General features: G+C 36.5%; 1 protein-coding gene across 1 annotated transcript in view; it reads right to left on the bottom strand.

Annotated features, from left to right (window-relative positions):
* Positions 1 to 229: 229 nt before the first annotated feature.
* Positions 230 to 22,271, bottom strand: part of LOC125676731 (uncharacterized) — a 33,236-nt gene continuing 11,194 nt past the window's right edge. The window contains exons 2-7 of the mRNA XM_048914558.2: positions 17,832 to 17,938; positions 17,298 to 17,407; positions 15,001 to 15,159; positions 13,245 to 13,347; positions 9,433 to 10,557; positions 230 to 8,214 (exon numbers count right to left, since the gene is read on the bottom strand). Of these exons, the coding sequence (XP_048770515.2) occupies positions 3,485 to 8,214; positions 9,433 to 10,557; positions 13,245 to 13,347; positions 15,001 to 15,159; positions 17,298 to 17,407; positions 17,832 to 17,916 (6,312 nt within the window). The 5' untranslated portion in view covers positions 17,917 to 17,938 and the 3' untranslated portion in view covers positions 230 to 3,484. The remainder of the gene's footprint in view (positions 8,215 to 9,432; positions 10,558 to 13,244; positions 13,348 to 15,000; positions 15,160 to 17,297; positions 17,408 to 17,831; positions 17,939 to 22,271) is intronic.

Raw genomic sequence — 22,271 nt, 5'->3', positions numbered from 1 at the left:
CTCTCACTTACCAGCGCGAGCGGGATTCAAACTCACGCCAACAGAGGTGAGAGGCCATGTGAATTTGAGCGTGATGCTCTAACCACTCGGCCCCTCCTACTATGACAATGTTAACCTTTTAAAATCATGCTGCTGGTATTTACCTGTAACTAAAAACTAAGCTCCTGGCTGACTTCATTGTCAATGGTAAAAATTCACAATGTGACACAGAGACATAAATAAATATACATCTGTTCCACATTTTTTAATATTCAATTAATTCATGAAGTAAAACATTCATCAAATTAATCATATACACACATTGATATACAACAAAAACTGTGTTCAAAAAAGTCATTAATAGATGAAATGTGATGCTACATCCATTATAACACATTTATTGTTGTTGCAAAATTCAAGATATTTAAAGGGGCACTAGCTGTCATTTTGTTGCCAAAATTTGAATTCAAATGAAAATTGCTCTATATTATACATTTCAGTAATAACACCAGTATTTTGTTATTTCAAACACATTTAAACCTCAAAGCTGGCAAATGAATGTGCAATTTTGGTGATTATTATATATACTTGGTAATGATTATGCAGATTTAAATTTGCACTGCTGATTTGCACTGATACCAGTGACGTCACAATAGCAGATATCAACGACCGGTCTGAAAACCCATATCACATATCAGACCGGCGTGCAAAAGTGCATATCAAGCTGAAAATTACGTATTTACTCATAACAATCAACATCTCAAAAGTTTTAACCATGATATACCAATGTATCAAAGTGTTTTACTGTAGTAAATCAATGTTTGAGAGATTTTTATCATAGTGAAATTAATTATAATTAATGTATCAAAGTTTTTACCATAATTAATCAATGTATCAAAGATTTACCAGTATAGTAAATCAATGCACCTAGGTTTTTACTAGAGTAAATCAATGCACCTAGGTTTTTACTAGAGTAAATCAATGCACCTAGGTTTTTACTACAGTAATGTAATGTGCCACATATTCCTTGATGTATCTGTAAAATGTAAAAGAGTAACCCGCAAGTCATGAAAAGAATAGCATTTCAGAAGATCAGCTCCTGGACTCGATCCATATCAATAGAAAAAATTATAAACACGTATACACCATTCATATACAATATCCAAGCATGAAAAAGTGCAGTATATAATAAATTGAATATCATATGCTAAAATCCATATATGTCATATCATCCCTCAGGGCCCCATATCAACCCTCGGGCTGATATGGGGCCCTGAGGGCTGCTATGACATGTGATATGGATTTTAGCATGTAATATTCTCTAGTCATATAATTGCAAGACAATAATTCTTCCTATATTTCTTTACACTAATATAGTTTTGTTAGGTTTCTCTTGTTTTTGTATGAAATAAATGTTTTCATTAGTCATCAACATATATTCCTATGCCATTGAGAGATTTTGAGAAAAAATGGTTGCCATCACAGCTAATGTCCCTTTAAGTATCATAACAAAGAACATTCATTACAGGAAGGACAACTCTTTCATCCTTATTGATGTCAAGTAGCCATATATACACAATCTAATTAAAATCAGATTTCTTAGATCTGTGCAGTATACTCTGCATAAGAAGATCTGACATAACCCGACTTGGGATCATGTTTATGTGAACTTTATCTTAGCCAATCAGCGTGTCACCTATGAAATCATCAGTGTTCACAATTCAAGGAAAATGGCTGCAATTGCTTGGTTCGAAAGAAAACACATCATAGCTATATGTGAAATCCAATGCACCGTTTACGTCGACTGGCATTATATTCCTGGCGTTAATTAAAGAGTTCGCACCTGACATTTGGAGTAATGTCAATTTTTTGGGAAGTGTATATTTGATTTCTGCATTGAAGGAGAATTAGGTAATTAAAAAGAAAAACTGGGGTCGCAACGCTTGTTATTGAGCTATAGTGTTCTAAACATGACCTTTTTGCACTTAAAATTTATTCAATTAAACTTGATTTTTCTGTTAGTGTCAACACAACATAAGCAACAAAAATCAATCATTACATAAAATAGATACATAATAATGTCCTCTAACACTACAGATGAAAAAAGAAATTAATTTTATTGAAGGAAATAATTACCTTTTTGCACTTGATATACGAAAAACTTCATGATATCAAAATTGAGAGTTTAAAAGGATATATTAGGAGTAATGTCAATTACAGTCCAACTATAAAATTTTACATAATTTTCAAGGTCCGGTCTTCCAATTTAAAATGCAACTTTAAAAAGTGGGGGTTGGAGATCAAATTTTTGAATTATTGGCGAAAATACTGAATTTTTATACAAAATTTCGTATAAATTTATTAAAACTTTTTTAAGAATCGGTGATCTCTTTGGAAAAATATATCAACCAAGTTAATAAATCACAATATTTGAACTAGTTCCAAGTCTCAACTACCTGTATTATAAATTATAAAACTGAAATACACGTATAGGGGTATAAAAATAGATGATACATTGGATGAAACAGAAACTGTAATATCATGCAGAATTAGAACTTTTTTATTAGTGAATCCTTCCGCCACAAAATATAGTCCCTGTCAAACCCTTTCAAAATTTGAATTGACACAATTTTTTAACTGGATAGGGTTCAGCAATAGATGGGGTAATATATTTGCAACAATGGGATCAGTATTGAACCAGCAAATAATAGTTGTAGCATCCTGCACAGTTGTACTCAAAAGCTCAGGAGCTAACTTCCTTAAGTAAACCATCTTGAAAACTATTCAAATCATACCCATTCCTATTTATAAATAAATCGCTATCCACAATTAATCTAATTTAATTTTTATCATACATTTTGTTGTTTGTATGCACAGAATAGATTAGACATTATTGTGACAGTTCAAATTTCCTCATGTGAGAATATACAATTTTATAGTGTGGAATAAACTTCGTAGGAGAGAGATTACTACTTACTTGTTTACAAATTGCCAGGAACCGCCTAAATAGCCATCATTGTCTGTATGGTGCAATCTGATTGGCTGATAGTTCTCATGAATATTCCAAGCCAAAGAACATGTGGACGTGACCCCATATGGGGTTATATCAGATCCCATTATAGCAATTGTGAGGATATCTTAGGATCTGATTTTAATTAGATTGCATATATACACACACTAATTAGATCAACATGTAGCTGCAGAACTGCCGCTAGCCAGGGTATACATGTAGTACATGGAATGTTAGCATTGCAAAGCAAAATTTTAAAACATCTGTCATAAACTATGGATCAAAATCTTATTAGTATTGATATTTCTATAAAAGTTCTAAAAGCATTCATAGGTACAGTGAATTTCTCTCTGACATATGACACACTGTAAAATTAGAGCACCAAAATATGGGGGAACACAAGTAAATATACCATACAGTCCAACTATAAAATGCATTTTTTCCATCACAAAAATGATTTATGAATATTGCAGCATCTTTTTCATGAACAAAATTTCACTTTCTTTTAAGAGCCTTGCTCCCCTTCTTAGTTCTTATGGCAGCTACATCAACTTGATGAAACTGAAGTGTATCCGGCTTTCTATTCACAACTCCTTTAATCTTATTTGATCCTGTGGATTTCTTTTCTGATCCCTCCCCTCCACTTTCACGGATCTCCCCTGGGGTCTGACATCCTTTCTCTCTCATCACATCTTTCTCTAGATCCCCCTTTACCACCAAATCCCTCCCACCTTGTGTCCCTTTTCCCCCTTCCCCAGATTTCCTCCCCTTTTCCCCTACTTTATGACTATCTCCCTCAAGGTTACTCTTTCCCACAAAATCCCTAAGCTGTATTATATGGAACCTTTCCACCCCTGCCCCTATGGTAGTTGTGGCTTTCTTCTTTTTGAAGCTATCAGAATCATAAATATGGAATGTAAGTTTGCTAGAAGTCACTTTCTCGCTCTCTTCCTCTACCTCCTTCTCCACAGTTTTCACCGGTGAACCCCTACTCCCTCCCTTCTTCACAATGTTCTTCATTGTCATAAACTTCATGTCAGGGTTATCAAAAGATATCTTCCTTTTCTTTGCCTTCCCCTCCATGTTCTTTGTTACTTCTTCTTTTGACAATTGTTCCTCTTGTTCCATCTTCATTTTCCCTTCCAGGATTAGAGCATTTTTGGTTGAGCCATCACTTTTCCCTTTTTTAGTTTTTGCTTCTTTAGATTTACCCTTCACCTCTTCATGAAATGTAGTATTCTTTAGTGAATCCTGAATGTCATTCTTTATAATTTTCCTTCTTCCCCCTTTTCTTGATAATTCTGCCCCACTTCTTGTATTTTTTTCTGTCTCTGCTAAGGACGTTAAGGATGTCGTACTGACTTTCCTCCCTGACATTGCAGAGGAATCCACTTTTATAGAGCTTTCACTTTCTTTCTTGCCTTTTAGACCTGAAGCAGTAACTTTGATCTTTTTTAATTTAGTTGCAGACTCTGGTCCTGCTTGCACTCTCACTTTCTTGGATTTGGATTCTGCTTCAAACACATCACTGCCTTTATCTGCTGATGATAAAACGGATTCTTTCTTGTCCCCCGACTTTTGAGGAGAATTGGTGGATTTCTTGTGTTGTTCCTTACCTTCTTCAGGCTCAGACTTACTTGCTTTCTTTGGTGTCATGTTAGAGTCACCTGTCTGTTCATGAAGAGTGTCCTCCTCCTCCTCCTCAGATGCCTCCATCTCTTCATTCTCCTCTACAGAACAAGTGCCATCCCCAGTTGCCCTAACCTCCACACCATAGACTGATGACTTCCTTTGTTTAATAACAGTCCAGGAGTGGTTTTTCCTTCTGTGTTTTCTTTTCTTTCCACGAGGCCAGCCTCCCTTTTTCTGTTCAGTGAATTCTTCTGTTGTGATTTTTCTATCCTCCTCTTGTTGAATAAGTCGCTTCATCATGGTTGCCTCTGTTGATTTGTCCTCATCAGACAAGCCTCCATTAGACATGCGTTCCTTCTTTACTAAACAGAAAGCCTTGAAGTGGTTCATAAGAGATTTGGGATAGATGAACCCTTTGTTACAATAAAAACACATGTGTCTTTGTTTTTGGTGAAATGCTTCATTTATGTTAGATTTGATTAATTTAATGTCCTTGAATTTGTCTTTTTCATCACATTTTTTTACATGTCTCTCTAACAAGGAGATTGTCTTGAATTTGACTCCACAGCCTTTACACTGTTGTTTATCTAAAACCTCTGACAATTCCCGACGTCGAACATGATTCCTTGGATTGTAGATGACAAAGTCACGTCCTCTCCTACCCTTCTTCTTCTGAATGTTTTCTGTTACCATCATTGATTTTCCAGCCTTGCTTTGATCAGTTCGGATTTTTAGTGGAGACTTACTTTTCCCTGTTGCTTTGCCTTTAAACATCAAAGCATGTTTACTTTTCTCTTTGACTTGCATTTTCTTTTCAATCATATTTTTCTTCTTAACATTAGGTTGACTAGATGGAGACTTTTGAGTCTTCTGCTCACTGCCTTTTGTCTCCAGGAAAGTTTTTTCTTTCACTTCATTTGTTTCTTTCTTCTTGGGAGTGACTTTAGTATCTGTTGTAGCTTTCTTCTCGACATTTGTTTTCTGCAAAGGGGTGTTTGGTCTTACCCTGATTTCATCTATAGATTTCTCCTCCTGTTCAATTTCCTCAGAGTTCACAGACTTTTCTCTCACCACATTGTCTTCTTTCTTGTCACTTTTGGAAGATAATTCTGTCATTCTAGAGTTAAGTTCCTTCACATTCACCTGACTAGCCAGTTTGGATGGACTCTCAATCTCTGCATTGTCTAATTTGATTGGTGTTTTGCGTTTGTAGTAGGATTTTTTTTTCTTGGGAGATGGTTGAGGAGTAGCACAGTTAATGATATGAACCCGAAGTCTGTCCACACTTTTGAATGATCCTCTACACCGAGTACATGTGTATGATGGCCTGTTCATAGCTCTCTCCAAGGCTTTCCCTGAAGAACCCAGTAAACCTCTGTTGCATGGCTTCGAGTAGTATAGACTTTCTATTTCATATCCTTGTTCCACTTCCATAAAGTCACAATATATAGATGGATGTTTCTTCCATTGATGTCGGATCAATCTATCAAAGTCTGGGTAATGTCTCTTGCATACCGAGCACACATATGCTGTATCTCCTAGTTTTCCAAACATGATCGTCTCATAGTTGTAGAGTGGACTCCGTTGAGGAGAATTACCAGCACTGAAAGACCTTGGCTTTTTCTCATCTGTCGTGGCTTTGGTTCCTCTGGCCAAATCCAGTCCTTGTAGCATCATATCATGGTCCTTATTTGTTTGTTCTGAGTCCGAGTCAGTGAATAGATCCACCAGTAAAATCCCCGAGTTACTGTCATCACTGCACATGTCATTGATCTGTGGTGGTTTGTCATCCAATCCACTTCCAATCTGGGAGCCGGCTGTAGAGTTTGAGATATTTTCTGAGACCTCAGGGTCATGCGATTTGTCATCCTCATTCACAATTTCTGTCAAAGAATCAGATTTATCACCGTCTTTCACACTCACACTCTTTTGAACTTTCTGGAGATCACTGTGACATATCACTGTTAAACCCCCTTTTTTCATTTTGCTGTACTCCATAATTTTGAATACATGCTTTCTAGGAAAATGCTCACTTTCATTGTTAAGCTGGTTGTCCTTTGACTCAGTGCTTCTGTCATAGTCATCAGATTTATCACTTTTCTCTAATTCTGTTTCTTCTGAACATTCTTGCTTATGTTTTTTATTGCCATTAATGTCCCCTGGACTTGCATTGGTCTCTCCTGAATCCTGTAAGCTTGTACTTGGTGTACTTCCTCCATCCAAAGACTTCTTAACATCATTTGTGACTTCCTCTTCTGATATATTCTCTTCATCCTCAGCTTTCATGGGATCGTCAGTGTCCTGAGATTTCTCAGATGCCACTTCTGTATCAGTTTTAATAGCGTCATCTTCTTTTGCTATATTGTTGTCTTTACATGTCTCTACATCTTCCTTTGTTTTCTCCTCATCAGAATTATTACCAGACTTTTGTGAAGGGTCATCTGTTTTCCCCTCCAGGGGAGCTATGGTAATAGTCCCGTTGTTCTGACCAGCTTTCTCAGCAGGAGAGTCTTTTTTGGGTGTTTCTGGCATCAACAAGACTGCCTCCTTCCCTGAGAATACAGATGCAATCTTTAGCATGGGAGACTCACTCCGTTCTGATTTGGCTGGAGAGTTTGTCATACTTCTATCAAACCTATTCCCCCATATGCTGTCTCTACTGTCATCTTTACTATCTTTCGAACTTCGACGACGAGTGCAGAGAGCTGGTCCACGTTCATCCAAAGAATTCTCATCAATGTTCACATCAAAATAGTTTGGTACTTCTTTCTCATATTTCTTCATCAACTCTGATGGATCTAGAGGGCAATACTCAAAGTTCTCTTGGAGCAGTCTGGCATTGTAGCTGAGAGGGAAGTTGTACTGGTCCAGAGCAATGTTGGGGTTTGCTTCCACTTTCTTTTCTTCCTCCATATTTTCCACCTCCACCTCCTCATCTTCCTTCTTACTGTAGGCCTCAAGTGCTTCCTGTCCTCCATCCAAGTAACATGTCAAATTCTCAGCAATATTGTAAGCAACATTTGCAAAGAAGGCTGCTACAGCCTCAGGGTTTTCTTCCACTACATTGACCAAGTCCGAGCTTCCATCAGAGTTTGTAATACTGCTCCCTTCCTCTTCTGGGTCTTCATGAGCCACACGGCGATGTCTGCACATATTCACATACTCCGTGAATCTCTTCTTACAAATCGTACAGGAGAACTTGAACCTGGAATCTATTCCGTCTTCAATCCTGGTCTTTGTTCTCTTCTCCTTTTTCTGCCTTATCTCTTTTTCGCCCTCATTTGAACTGCTGCACGTGCTCCCTCTCTCAGATGACTTGCCATTGCTATTCTCATTTTCGTAGCTGTTCTCTAGGTATTTCTGGGCCTTGACCCCTAGCTTTCCCTGTTTTTCCAGCAGTTTCAGAAGCCTCTCCCTGTGTACTGTGGGGTGGAGAAGTCGGATATGCTTCCTCAGGGCCCCAACATGAGAAAAGACTGCCTCACAGTGTCTACAAGGCACTTTACACCCAATGTGGATATTCATGTGTTTTTTCAAGTTGGTTGTGGAAGGAAAAGATTTGTCACAAACTGAGCACTTGCATGGACGATCATCTGCAAAATAAATCATGAATGTATCGCAATTGCTTAAAATTCATCATCTCACTGAAGAACTAAAATACTTCATCAAAGTTAATGTTTTAAAAATCTTTTTCACAAATCATTAATGTATTTTTTTTCATTGACCTATACAAATGGAAAATAATTTCTAAATATGAAACAAATCTAATTCACTACTTTATTTTGCTTTCTTGCTATATAACAAGGAGTGTTTGTCCCGAATTTGTCCTTATTCAATTTGGCATGTTGACCTTGACCTCGATCATTTACTTTGACCTAAAAGCTCACCTGATACAAGAAAATTAAGACCAAAAATAATACCTCCTCCATATTTGATCTGAAGGCATATTCATAAATGACAAAGAGCATGATGAAACACCACATCTCTTAGACTCACCACATACGTCAAAAGCAAACAGCAGACTTAAAGTGTGAAAAAAATCAATTTGTTTACAATCCAGAAGATTTGCACTTGTGTGCATTTAAAACTTTAACACATTGTCTGAAACTGAGCATGATAAATGACCCAAGAACACAGGCTCAAGTCATAGTTACACAAGATTATATATGCAATATAACATACTGCTTAACTATTTGACATGAGGGGGCATAGTGCCCCTAAACGTCAAATGGTAATAGCAATAGATCCCACACATCGTCAAGTTCCAATCATGTAACTGACTTGTGCAGTGGTGTTCCTTGATTTTCCAAGGACTTGGTGTTGTCTCATGCAATTTGGGCAAGCTAATTTCTGCTTCATTCTGTAAAATACCTTAGTTAGACTGAGATGAGCCTGCTCTTGGCCATTTCACCATTTCATTTTAAAATATGGCTGTAGATGTCACGAGTGATAAATGTTCAGATTTTGACCTGAAGAATTTGTTATCAACCTGACCTGGAGGTTATAAAACTTTTTAAAGCATATTTTCATTCTCAAACTCCGTGCTCTAAATCATACTCATACTCTAAAGTGAAGGTTATAAAACTTTTATAAAATTATTCTCATACTCAAATGGAGTACATGCTCAAGATTATTCAAGTATGCTTGGAGCTTGCTCAGAATAGTACTCAAAACAAACATGGCTGAGTTTGAGTTTGAGTATGGTATAAGTTTTATAACCTCCAGGCCTGGGTAGAAAAAATTCTGAATTGTGATACCAAAGTATAGAATCAATCTGATAGTATTCAACATTCACATTTACTTCCACTCACCTGAATGAACAATTTCATGCTTGACCAGATTTGTGGCATATTTGAACTTCATTGGACACTGAGAACACATATAAGGTCGTTTTGGATCTCCACTGTCATTGACTGGTTCCACCTTGACCTTCTGTTTACTGGTTCCCATAGAGTTGCTGCCAGAAGTTTTACCTTCATGAACAAGCTGATGGCGAACAAGGTTCATTTTGAACTTAAAAGTCATATTGCACAAACTGCAAGCAAATGTTTTTGCATCAGGAATTTCAGAGTGTTCTTTCGTATGATCTGTTAGTTCCGGTGCTTTATCAAACAGTTTACTACAAGCATTACACCTATATAGTCCAGGGTAAAGACCTGACTCAGTGTATTTCTCATCCGGATTGATATCAGCTGCTGACTCGTCAATGTTTTCCTCGTTATTGCTGGCAGTGTCTGATGATTCCTCTTCATTTGTATCATTAGCTGCCTCATCAGATTTCTCATCCAAACTGGTATCTGCCTCCTCCATTTTGATATGAATGTGATTGTGGATCTTCTTCATGGCTTCCTCCCCATTCTCCTTCACCATGGTGAGATATTGAGATGCCACAGAGATCATACAATTTGTGACAGCTGCCTTGCTCAGATACTGACAGTTAATATGATTGCGTAAGTAGTGCCTCTTTAAGCTAAATTTGTGCCGATACAATCCGCCACATATATTACACTTGTACATACGGCGGTTATTTACACTGGTAGCGATGCGATTTTGGAAACCAAACTGATACTCCCTCCTCTTTGGAGGATACCTCCAATTATCTTCAATTTCTTTCAATTTATTTTTATCTGCCTCTAAAAACTCAGATCCACCAGTCGTTGTGCTGTAGACTTTAATGGTATCCACATCCAGACTGTTGAAGATTTGAGTGGTGATGGCTTCTGTCGTAGGATCTTCGACGGAGGATTCTTTGGAATCCATGCTTCGTTTCGATCGTTTCTTTGGGATGAGTTCTGCTAGAGACACTTCCTCAACATCGCCAAACATCTTTTTCTTTTTCCGCTGGCGTTTCTCACCAATGGTGATGTTATCTCCCAAGCCAAGGCTGGAGTCTGATCGAGATCTTTTGACAGTTTTCTTCTTAGGACTTGGTATACCTTCAAGAGGCAAGACAAAAATTTTTCATGCTTATACTCCTGATTTAAATAAATAATTTCATTGCTAAGCTTTTAGTCAGAAATAGTTGCAAAATAGTTGCTCATTGGTCTTGAAAATTAAATTAAATGCACCTTCGCACGTGATACACAAGTTGGGGAAATAAACACATCAGTGCCTTGCAAACACACTACCATTATACATGCATTTTAATAAAAAGCCTCTCTTCACTACATCATAATCTGAGAGAGAAAATCATGTAGAATTTACTTCTCAAATAATACCCATGAACATTTCTTGCTCTTAATTTTCTTTCTTTCATTTACTGGAAATGTTAAGTGATCTGTTGACAATTTCTACAATGTTAGTATGTTTTCAATAAAAATTTCAGCAGATTGGAATCAAGTCCCACTGACTTTAACAATCAATGAGTATGGGTTTACATGTGCATACTCTCCAATGGTAGGCAGTGTACATCTTGCTACTTTGACCTAACATTCAAATTTCCAACTCCATATACAACTTTATTTCTCCAGGATTGGTTCACTGACAAATGAACTAAGTTTGATACATCACTAATATAAGTCACTTTAATTAGAAATTCACACTGATTCAATTAGGGCTATTCCAGAAATAAATACATGGGGGGGTCGGGAGGCACCTTTTGTATATACCAAGCACCCATAAAAAAAAATAAAAAATTACCCCATGACCCATCAAATTAATAAACTCATTTTACAATGACCCATCTAATAAAAAAAAAAAACTAACCAGACCCACCACAAAAATATTTTTAAAAATGAAAACGGTACAAATCTCGCGAGGTTTTCGGGACAAACATTCTAGTCAATGACGCGGTAATGCCTGTGCGACATTGTATCACAGTAGTTCTGAAGAAACAATGTCACATCAACAATCAAAGGCATCTATGGCGGGAATGTTGGAAAGATTGGGAGTCCAAACGATGCTATTATCATGAAATGGGTATGGATATGTTTTTCCACGAATCGTTCGTCTTCTAATGGAGCCCGCGCCCGGAGGCCTCTATATCACCATCACACCGACTGATAAATATAACGCATCGGTACCCTCGTATAAATCAACTAAGGTTTGCCTATTTTTATTAGAAAACGGAATAGCTATTGGTTTCAAAATATTCCCAAAATCGATGCACTGTAAACTGTAATAATCTACAGAACAGAGTTCGCCGCCATCACGTCCAAAGGGACCCTACTAAACGCGCCTCTAATTTGAAGAGTGCCGTAATGGAAAGTTATGCGCTGCAAAGAGCGACAACTCGAATAGTTCTATGTTACTTCCGATTTCCGATTTCGAAAGCACGTTTTCAATTTTCCCTCCGACGTTTTGTAACCAACACGACAAGAGCGACAATAAAAAATATTCTGAAAACTCAACACCAACATGGCACAAAATAAAGCAATAGAAACTACCCACTACCCATAATAAATATTTTTTTAACAGTCCAACCACGGACCAATTAAAATATGAAAAAATACGACCACCCATACAAAAAAATATCGTTTGCCGCCCGACCCCCCCCCCCCCCCCCCCCCCCATTTGATCATTTCTGGAACAGCCCTTATATTATAACGAAGGAAGAGTAACATGTAAATTGAAGCCTTTCATAAAAATCCCAGTTTATATATAGGTGGTGATAATACTATTTGTGTATGATTGTTTTCTATGATGTCAGATAAAGAGCCAATTCCAGCAACATCTTTAAAATACAGTCAAGTATAGTGGGAAATTAACGTCATATCAAATTTCACAGTTGGTGATGTCAAAATATAAGAGATATAAAACCTGAATTGTGCACAGAAAAAACTGCACTGTAAAGCGATGCTTTTTGTAAAAACTGGATCTGTATAGGTCTCTGGTCTATCCTAGTTCTTTCCCTAGAGAGCTTTTACTGCAGCTCGGTTTGAGCAATCTTTATCTTTATCATGTAGGGAAACATTCATTCAAGTCTTGGTTTTTTCTGTTTCAGCAGTTCCTGAATTTTTTTTTTTTAAAGTACTCCATCCTATTTTCGTTATTTGTTAATCACAACCCTTCAATTGAACAAAATTGAATCCCCTTTATTCAAGGACGCTTTGTGACAAGTCTCACTAAAATTGCCCCAGTCTTTCTCCAAAAGTAAAAACTGTGAAAATTTACAACCATGACAACAACAATAACAACTTGAGCCTTCGCAAGACTGTAATTCGTAGCGTAACGTTCTTGTTTAGAAGTTGCTACTTCATATTGTCAACAAAGCGAATTTGTTTATTTCTAAAGTAGTGTGTTTTTATATGACCGCTTTCTATAGTGTTTAAGGTAGCTCACTGCACTAAAGCTTATACTCTGTATGACACCACATCACAAGATGGCGATTTAAATGTTTTGTGAAATTATTTGTATCGATCGATTTGTTTGTCTATCATCGTAGCTCAGTGGTTAAAGCATTGGGCTGGTGAACCGCAGATCTCGAGTTCAAATCCCCCAGAGTCTTTTGCTTATGTGTGTTGAAATAATTTTTTTGAAATGCATGTTTTTATCCAAATTTGTATAATTTTTGCCTTTTTGGCATACATCGTCATATCTTTTATAATTAAATCAATTTGTTCTGATTTGTGAAACTATTTCTGGGTGTAGTGAGCCACCTTAACATGATTGATAAGAATTGTACCTTTAGTTTTGCTGGGTTTCTCCTTTGTTTTCTCCATATTGCTGTTCTCTCTGATCTTACGTCTCTCAAACCAAGTCAGGAGTTCTTCTCCAGCTGGAATGTCCTACAAAACAGAGATTGTTTACTTCTACTGTACAAGCAAATATTGTCTGCTTACTACACATCGCCATTCTGACTGAAATTTGTCAAATACAAGGCACAACACTGGTACAATTTCTACAAATAGAACATATTTTATTTTCCAATCAAGGGCCCTCAGTGGGCAACATGAAAATATATACAAATACTGTATATATACATATATAAGTAAAGAAAAATAATCATTTTGTACTAAGTCAGAACAAAACAAGATGTACTGTGAGCGATGCTCACTAAGAATACCCCCCGCTTACCCCAATCTCCCAAAGGGTGTTGTTAATAGGTATAAATAAACTTCAGTATTATGATCCAAAAGGTATCCAGGAAGAATTTAAATGGAAACCATATTGCTACTTCGATGTCCAGTGTGCGTGACCTTTGACCTTTTCACCCCAAAATCGATAGGGAACATCTTCATCCCATGGGTAGTCCATATGTATGATATGGTGACTGTAGGTGGAAAGGATAATGCTTTAGAGCCCAGAAACCATATTGCTACTTCGATGTCCAGTGCGCTGTGCACTTGACCTTTGACCTTTTGACCCCAACATCGATAGGGAACATCTTCATCCCATGGGTAGTCCATATATATGATATGGTGACAGTAGGTGGAAAGGATAATGCTTTAGAGCCCGGAAACCATTGCGTCTACAGACGGACGGACAGACAGACAGACAACCCGATTCCAGTATACCCCCCCCCCCCCCCCCCCCCCCCCACACACACACACACAACTTGTTGCGGGGGGTATAACTACTGATTTCCTAGAGATGATGGCAACTCTTCAACCCAAAGCTCGAATTTTTAAGAGAATTGATACATGTATGGATCTTGCATATCATGGTACACACACCCCCTCTAAAAAAAAAACCTGTATAAATTATGAATGCTCTCATTGTTTCATCAGGGATAAAGTTATTCCATCACTACCAACCAACTCTTTCAAAATTAAACCAGATTATAATGTTTGGGTAACTCTCCAAAGTAACTGGACATGTCCACTCTGCAAATCATTAAAGTACAAGTACATGTGCAGCAGGGATTGTTTACTCAACAGATTTATTCAAAATGCAAATCAAAATCATCTTTCATTTTTTAATTATTGCTCGACTGATATAAATTATTTTTTTAGGTGGGGGGGGGGGGGGGGGGGGGGGGGCACATGCCACTCTCAGATGCACTCTTTTTGGGGACAAGTAAGTTTGAACTTCCATTTTTGCTTTTGACGTCTCTGTACCTTTCCTCCATTATAACGTCAACATTTGTACCTTGGCAATTTTGGCATTATAAAGGGGGTGGCATTATATCGGGGGAGGGGGTATGTGTACAGCTGTCATAAGAAACCAAACAAATTTTATCTACTACATCATACTTTGAATGCCTGGATAATCCCAGCGTCCAGTGGTCGTAAATGACTTATGATGGTAGGGGTATTTAATGTTTTATGTCCAACAGGCTTCGACTTCGGTGTGTCCGCCATACTCAGATTTCAAAAACAATACTGCATATTTGAAGACCTCCATATCCACTTAACCTATCCCAATAGCCTTGTAGTAGACCTGTTTCCCATTAACCTACCCTGATAGCCTTGTAGAAGACCTGTTTCCCATTAACTTACTCTGATAGCCTTGTAGAAGACCTGTGTTCCTTCCTGAATGGACACAAGGTTCTGTTCCTCCAGGTAGCGAGCACAGTTCACATAGCGTGTCCAGTCCCCCTTGCTAGGGTCTGTGGCATTTATGATATGAATCAGTTCACTTGTCTCCAAGTCATACACCTGCAATGTCATGAAAATATAAAGCAGGCATTTTCTGAAATAAAATACAGTTCAAATCTTTAAAGAAATTGATAAAAGAGCAAACATAAGATAGTGACCTCTATTTCCAACAAAATGACATTTTAAAATATAATGAAATGTTTTTTAAGGTCCCAACTAATTTGTTTTCTTTAATTAAGCTAACAGTTATCAGATAAAACGAAATTCTGCTTACAACGAAGTAAAATCTAAAGCCAGCTTGTATAGAATGCCATAAGATATAACAAAATCTGTTATCACAGGGATGATCATGCATGTTGTTCACACACAGGTAGGCCCCGGGCAACCGGGTGGTAGTGATTATAGACATCCAAGCCGCAGCAATTAAATCTAATATTTAATAGAGCTGAGTAATTAAACTACAAATGGTTTTACAAAGTCCTATTTATTCATTCCGGGTACCCTGCATGGTAGCATAGTGGTTAAAGCTGTATGGTCCGAATTACAATATTTTTTCCATCTCGTAAAAACGCTATTAAATCATCGCACGTATGTAGTTATGAGGCTGTACGACATATCATAAATTATTTCACCTGTTTTAACCCAAATAATTTGATTTTAAATCGATGTTTACAAATAACCACGTCACTCTGCCATTTCAAGTGACAGTCTCGTGACCAGTTCAAACTTTCAGATCATCGGTGGTCTTATTTGTGTAAAGCTGTGTATTTTGTTATAACAGTACCGTACCATAAGTTTAATAGAAATAAAAATATCAAATACCTCTTGGTAATTCGTTGTTTTACGCTCTTTCAGCCTTAAAACTAGACAGGTGCGTATGAGTTAATACATCATGTTGGGATTCCCCTGACGTGCGTGGGTCTATTTATAGACGTTTATTATGGGATGATCTATATATGTAGCCACTATATTTACTTTCTAAATAATATTCGCACTGTTTTCTTTTACATGCAGATGTTTTCAAGCATGTAATTAAGGGAAAGTTAATAACTTTATAAGGTAATTAATCTGCTTTAAAGTAATTATGTACAAAAATAATACATGAACATCGGGTCATACAGCTTTAACAAACTTGAGTTTGATCCTAAGGATCGGAAGTGGTGGTATGTAAGAGGGTATGGTGGTCACCCACTCGGATATGTGGGGTTCATCTGGGTACCTGGTTTCCTCCCACATTGATGACCACTGTGCACCATTATCTGAGCTGACAAGAAGCATTATGTAAATTGTAGGACTTGTTTGTTAAATGTTGTAAAAAAAAGGGGGGGGGTTTAAATCAAGCTTTACCTTTGAAAAGGAGAAAGCCTTTATCTAGAACGCCAAAAGCAAACAGTATCAACACTGATTATTGTTTCACTCATTTCTTCTTTCACTGGATGCATTAAAATATTAAATATTCTGAATAAAAGAAAATTATCCTAGAGTACCTTAAACTTCCTTTTAATGATCAAGTTTTCAATAACTGAAATATCACTATTGATGATGAGCCATTAAAACGTTTCCATATTCTTCATCTCCATATGATATGGTTTAAAAGTCAGTATGTCTATCCTGTCAATATACAATAGCTCATCTTCCAGATATTGGAAAAGGTTTATGGCTACAAGGAATGACAAATATAACAAATCATTTCCAAGTTCCCCTGCATTTCATGTAAACGGAGTCAGCAGTAAATTTATGTAATGACCTTAATGGATGAAATAGGAAAGATTAATAGGATGTGGAAAACTGGGGCTTGAGAGCAGAAATTTACAAGGGTTAAGGAGAACAATTGTTAGATCCACCCAACCCCCAGGTTAGAGCATTCGCCCCGCATGCGGAAGGTTGGGGTTCGAATCCCGGCCACGACAGACCTTAGTTGTTAAAACAGGTAATGACAGTTCCAACGCCAAATGCTCGGCATCAGGTGTGAATGTCATGGGTACTCGGAGATGACCTTTAAAACGGATGCCCTGTGTCACAGAAGGCGTGGCACGCTAAAGAACCCTCACTGCTCAACGGCCGTTAAGCGCCGAGCATAGGCCTAAATTTGAAGCCCTTCACCGGTCTTGGTGACGCCTCCATATGAGTGAAAAATTCTTGAGTGAGACGTTAAGCAAGATACAATCGATCAATCAATCAACATCATAAATTCTAACCTCCCAAGCATATCTGAAATCAATCTTCTTCCTCTCATTTTCTTTGACAATTTCTCCTTTGAATGGTCCAAATAAAGATCCTTGCTTGACAACATTTGTACACCAGGCACCTGTAGAGAAATTACATACATATGTATCTGTACAGCTTAACAACGAATCAAATATTAAAAAATTTCTACTTTGCAAAATAATCAAGAAAAGATCCACAATGGTAATGTTCACCATGATCATTAATAGACAAGTAAATAAAAAAAACCAGAACAAGTATACCATAATTCTGTATGTGTAGTTATTTCAGCACATATTCAAGTTTGTGTAGTAGAAACTGATGCCGCACTTGGTGTAATAATAAATTAGCCTTCCACTGTGTATGATAGTGGATGAATAGAGAATACTACATTTCGGCACAACCCAAAATTGGTGCTCTTGCCCATTTATCAAAGGCAATAAAATGTGGACCCCCCTAAATAAGTACAAATACTAAATGTATGTGTATACATGGTTCAGTATACTAACCCTATTTATTTTACTTACCAATCAACCTTCGATCAACTTTGGAGGGCTTTAATACAACACCCTCTGGTGCCTTAATGTGGGAGGGAATGTTTCCATACACCATGACGATGACCTATCACCTCATCCTGAAATCAACAAAGGATAAACCATACACTATATCTTCTATTAAAAAATACTATATATATAATCTACATTTGTTGAAACATTCCTTAAAGCCCCAAGTCATACGAAAATGCACAGCTTAAAAAACCCATTGTTTACTGATGTAACCATGTTAGGTATGGGGGCTTTAATAAATGTTTGAAAGGGTAGTGGGAATATTTCTGAAATTTAAATTTTGAGGCAGCAATGTAAGAATACAGTGATATAAGACCTAAAGATTCATGCACTGAAAAAGTTGCACTTTAAATTGAACTTGCTGGTTTTTATATGCGGTGGATCTGTAGCTCTGTGGTACATTCCAATTCCTCTGGTGATCGAGCTCAATTATGTAGCTACATTATCTTTGTTTTTTGCATAGACTATGAAAGGAAACTTATTAATTAAAGTCAGAGATTGAAAATCTGTTGACTTGTCACCTTGACCTCAAAATCAATGTGTCTTTCTTTAATGGCCAACTACCTTTGTACAAGATAGCCTATTATATTATCAACAACAACCCCAACCCATCTCCCCCACCCCCAGCAAAACAGCTATCAATCTTAATGACAGTGTTTTTACAGATATAAGATCTTGTGTCATACTGTCATTTAATTGTTTTATTGTTGCATTCCACTTCTTACCCTTGTAAAGAGCCTTGAGTAATTTGTTTTATATATGGCACTATATAAATTTCATTAAGATAATGTGTCACAACAAAAGCAATGATAGACAGACATGTAGACAATGCGAGTCCTGTAGGACTTCCACAACTTATATGCCACCCATTGATAGCCTTATATTACTCATATGTACTTGCAAAATTAGGTCTTCATGAAATGTGACAATGATTTATGTCTCTAAAGGACTGTTTGTTTTGTCTATTCGTGAGTACATTGTTATTTAAACCACAAAAAACTGACACACCTCACCCACCCCAAAAAGTGATTTCAATTCAGGTTTTAAAACAAATTTAGTGAAGTAAACTCTCTTTTATTAATTGTGATATTCCCATTGTATCACTATTGTAACAGCAGTACATTTATACCACTATTGTAACAGCAGTACATTTATACCACTATTGTAACAGCAGTACATTTATACCACTATTGTAACAACAGTACATTTATACCACTATTGTAACAACAGTACATTTATACCACTATTGTAACAACAGTACATTTATACCACTATTGTAACAACAGTACATTTATACCACTATTGTAACAGCAGTACATTTATACCACTATTGTAATAACAGTACATTTATACCACTATTGCAGTAACATTACATTTATACCACTATTGTAACAACAGTACATTTATACCACTATTGTAACAGCAGTACATTTATACCACTACTGTAACAACAGTACATTTATACCATTATTGCAGTAACATTACATTTATACCACTATTGTAACAACAGTACATTTATACCACTATTGTAACAGCAGTACATTTATACCACTATTGTAACAACAGTACATTTATACCACTATTGTAACAGCAGTACATTTATACCACTATTGTAACAACAGTACATTTATACCACTATTGTAACAACAGTACATTTATACCACTACTGTAACAGCAGTACATTTATACCACTATTGCAGTAACATTACATTTATACCACTATTGTAACAACAGTACATTTATACCACTATTGTAACAACAGTACATTTATACCACTATTGTAACAGCAGTACATTTATACCACTATTGCAGTAACATTACATTTATACCACTATTGTAACAACAGTACATTTATACCACTATTGTAACAGCAGTACATTTATACCACTATTGTAACAACAGTACATTTATACCACTATTGCAGTAACATTACATTTATACCACTATTGTAACAACAGTACATTTATACCACTATTGTAACAGCAGTACATTTATACCACTATTGTAACAACAGTACATTTATACCACTATTGTAACAACAGTACATTTATACCACTACTGTAACAACAGTACATTTATACCACTATTGCAGTAACATTACATTTATACCACTAATCAAATGATACACACAGAAACTGCAGTCAACAGTCAAGTAAATGTTACCAAGAAATATTGCATATAATATATGACATCTATTAACAACTACCATACACATTTTCCTGAAAAGACATTTTTCAGGAAATTTAAATTCAAGAGAAAAATATTTAGGAAATCCTATGAATTTTTACTTCCTACAAAATAACAATGTTGAGGGATGAGAAAAAAAGTCCATAAATAGTATTTGTCACATTTTATTAATAGACAAGGGTCACTAACCAATGAAACACTACCTGGAATTTGCATATCATTAAAATATATAAGTCTGTTATAGCAGCAAATCACTAGTAATTAACAAGTGTGCCTTCAATTGGTGATGCCATTCTTCACTTTCCGTGTCATATGATTCCAGGATATACAGTGACACACAATTAAAACCAACAGGTCCTTCGCTAGTCTGTTTAAACATTTAAATCCTCCCATGACCCCATACACTGAAAGCAGAACATCCTGTATGTGAAACATTTAACCACAGTATATCACAAACTAGAATGTCATATTTCTCAGGTGCTCTGCACGAAGATGCATTCCCTAATTCACCAGAAAAGGTGACTGATAATGATGATTAGAAGATTCCTGAAGAAAATTCCACTGAACCATTACCATTGATGAAACCACTAAAGTGTGCCATATTAGTAAAAATATAAAAACAAATTAAAAACATTTTGGTATCTTAGAAGTGACTGGACACACAACACAGTGAAAAGGATCTCAACCATGGGCTCCTCTAACTATTATGGATGCTGTATATATATATAATTTATACATTTAATAGTTTGGAGAGAGAGAGAGAGAGAGAGAGAGAGAAAGAGAGAGAGAGAGAGATAAGATTATCATTTCAAGATTATACACAAACTAAATTACTACATAGAAGTATGAGATCATTTTGGGGGATCATATTACAGAATTGTGACTGATGAGCTATGGTAACCATAATCATATAAATCCTATGTTCTTATCCTGTAAAATTTTAATGTAACATGGTATAATAATAACCTGTAGTGAACATAAGGATTATCTAAAAAGAAACATGGAATTAGGGATGTATTTAAACTACAAAGACATGCAACTCATCCCAACTGATGAATATTCATGAGTTGTAATAGCACAAAGATCAAATTTAGAAGTTGCATGGTTGCTTCTGTCCATGCATATCATTACTGCATGTATTGTTTACATTGATACAGAAATGTAAAGAAATGACTAGGCGTGTACTAATCTGGTCATCAGTGATGAAGATATTGCAGCACAAGATGACAGAGGTTGAACACCTTCACTGTACATTATAGTCAAGCATTCCATAAGATGCATGTATAAGGCCCGTGTAATAGGGGCAGCCTTTTCGTCAGGTAATTAATCTATCAATCACTCCGACTCCTGTATATAATGTCGGTGATACCGTGGGTTTAAATGACTCCACACTGTAAACTATATCACATACTCTCTATTGATTTGGTCTGCCTCTCCTGTCAGTGAACATGCTAATTCATGCACTTCTTTCTCATACACTTCTACAACTGGCCTAATTTTTAAAACCATACAGCATGTGACTATCAAGGTATCCTGATCACCTTTTTAAATCAATTTATGTACATACCCAATGGGACTTGTAGATGATGCTATCCAACAGAAAAAAAACCTATGGTTAACAATACTCCATGGTCTGGAACAGAATTAGAACTATCTGCACTGTGTGACTGACCGAGACTCCAGAGACTTGTGGTACCTTGAGTATTACCCAACACTACCCAATTAAAATGCTTAAATCAATCAAACATCTGCCAAACCTGACCTTCAAACAAGAACTTAGAATTTTTCAGTGGCTAATGTTATAGTTCTCTTTAGAGAATAATCTTTTATCTTTTAATATAAATAGCACCTAATTTTTATAATACGCAGGATTCTGGACAATTTATGGCCATTATCATCACTGTGCTCTGTAAATATTTTTTTAACAAGAGCACTGAAAAGTGGAGCATCCCCTCGAACCGATATTATCAATATACATATCAAACATCATGCATTTATCAGTGATTCACACACACTCTCAGTATAACTCAACCCCCCCTCACCTTCTGTACAATCACATTACTATATCCTCCCTCCCATGTGAGGGGATCATTGAGGATTTTGAAGTTCTCATCACACGAACAGACCTAATACTTAAAGCCTGCACTCAATCCCTGGTCTGTATGTTACCCACATGATGTAAACATATTAAGAGAGGGGTGGGATAAAAGGAGT

The sequence above is a fragment of the Ostrea edulis genome, chromosome 1 (assembly GCF_947568905.1).
Source record: "Ostrea edulis chromosome 1, xbOstEdul1.1, whole genome shotgun sequence".
In the NCBI taxonomy this organism is placed as follows: domain Eukaryota; kingdom Metazoa; phylum Mollusca; class Bivalvia; order Ostreida; family Ostreidae; genus Ostrea; species Ostrea edulis.
This window is presented reverse-complemented; position numbering and strand designations above follow the sequence as displayed.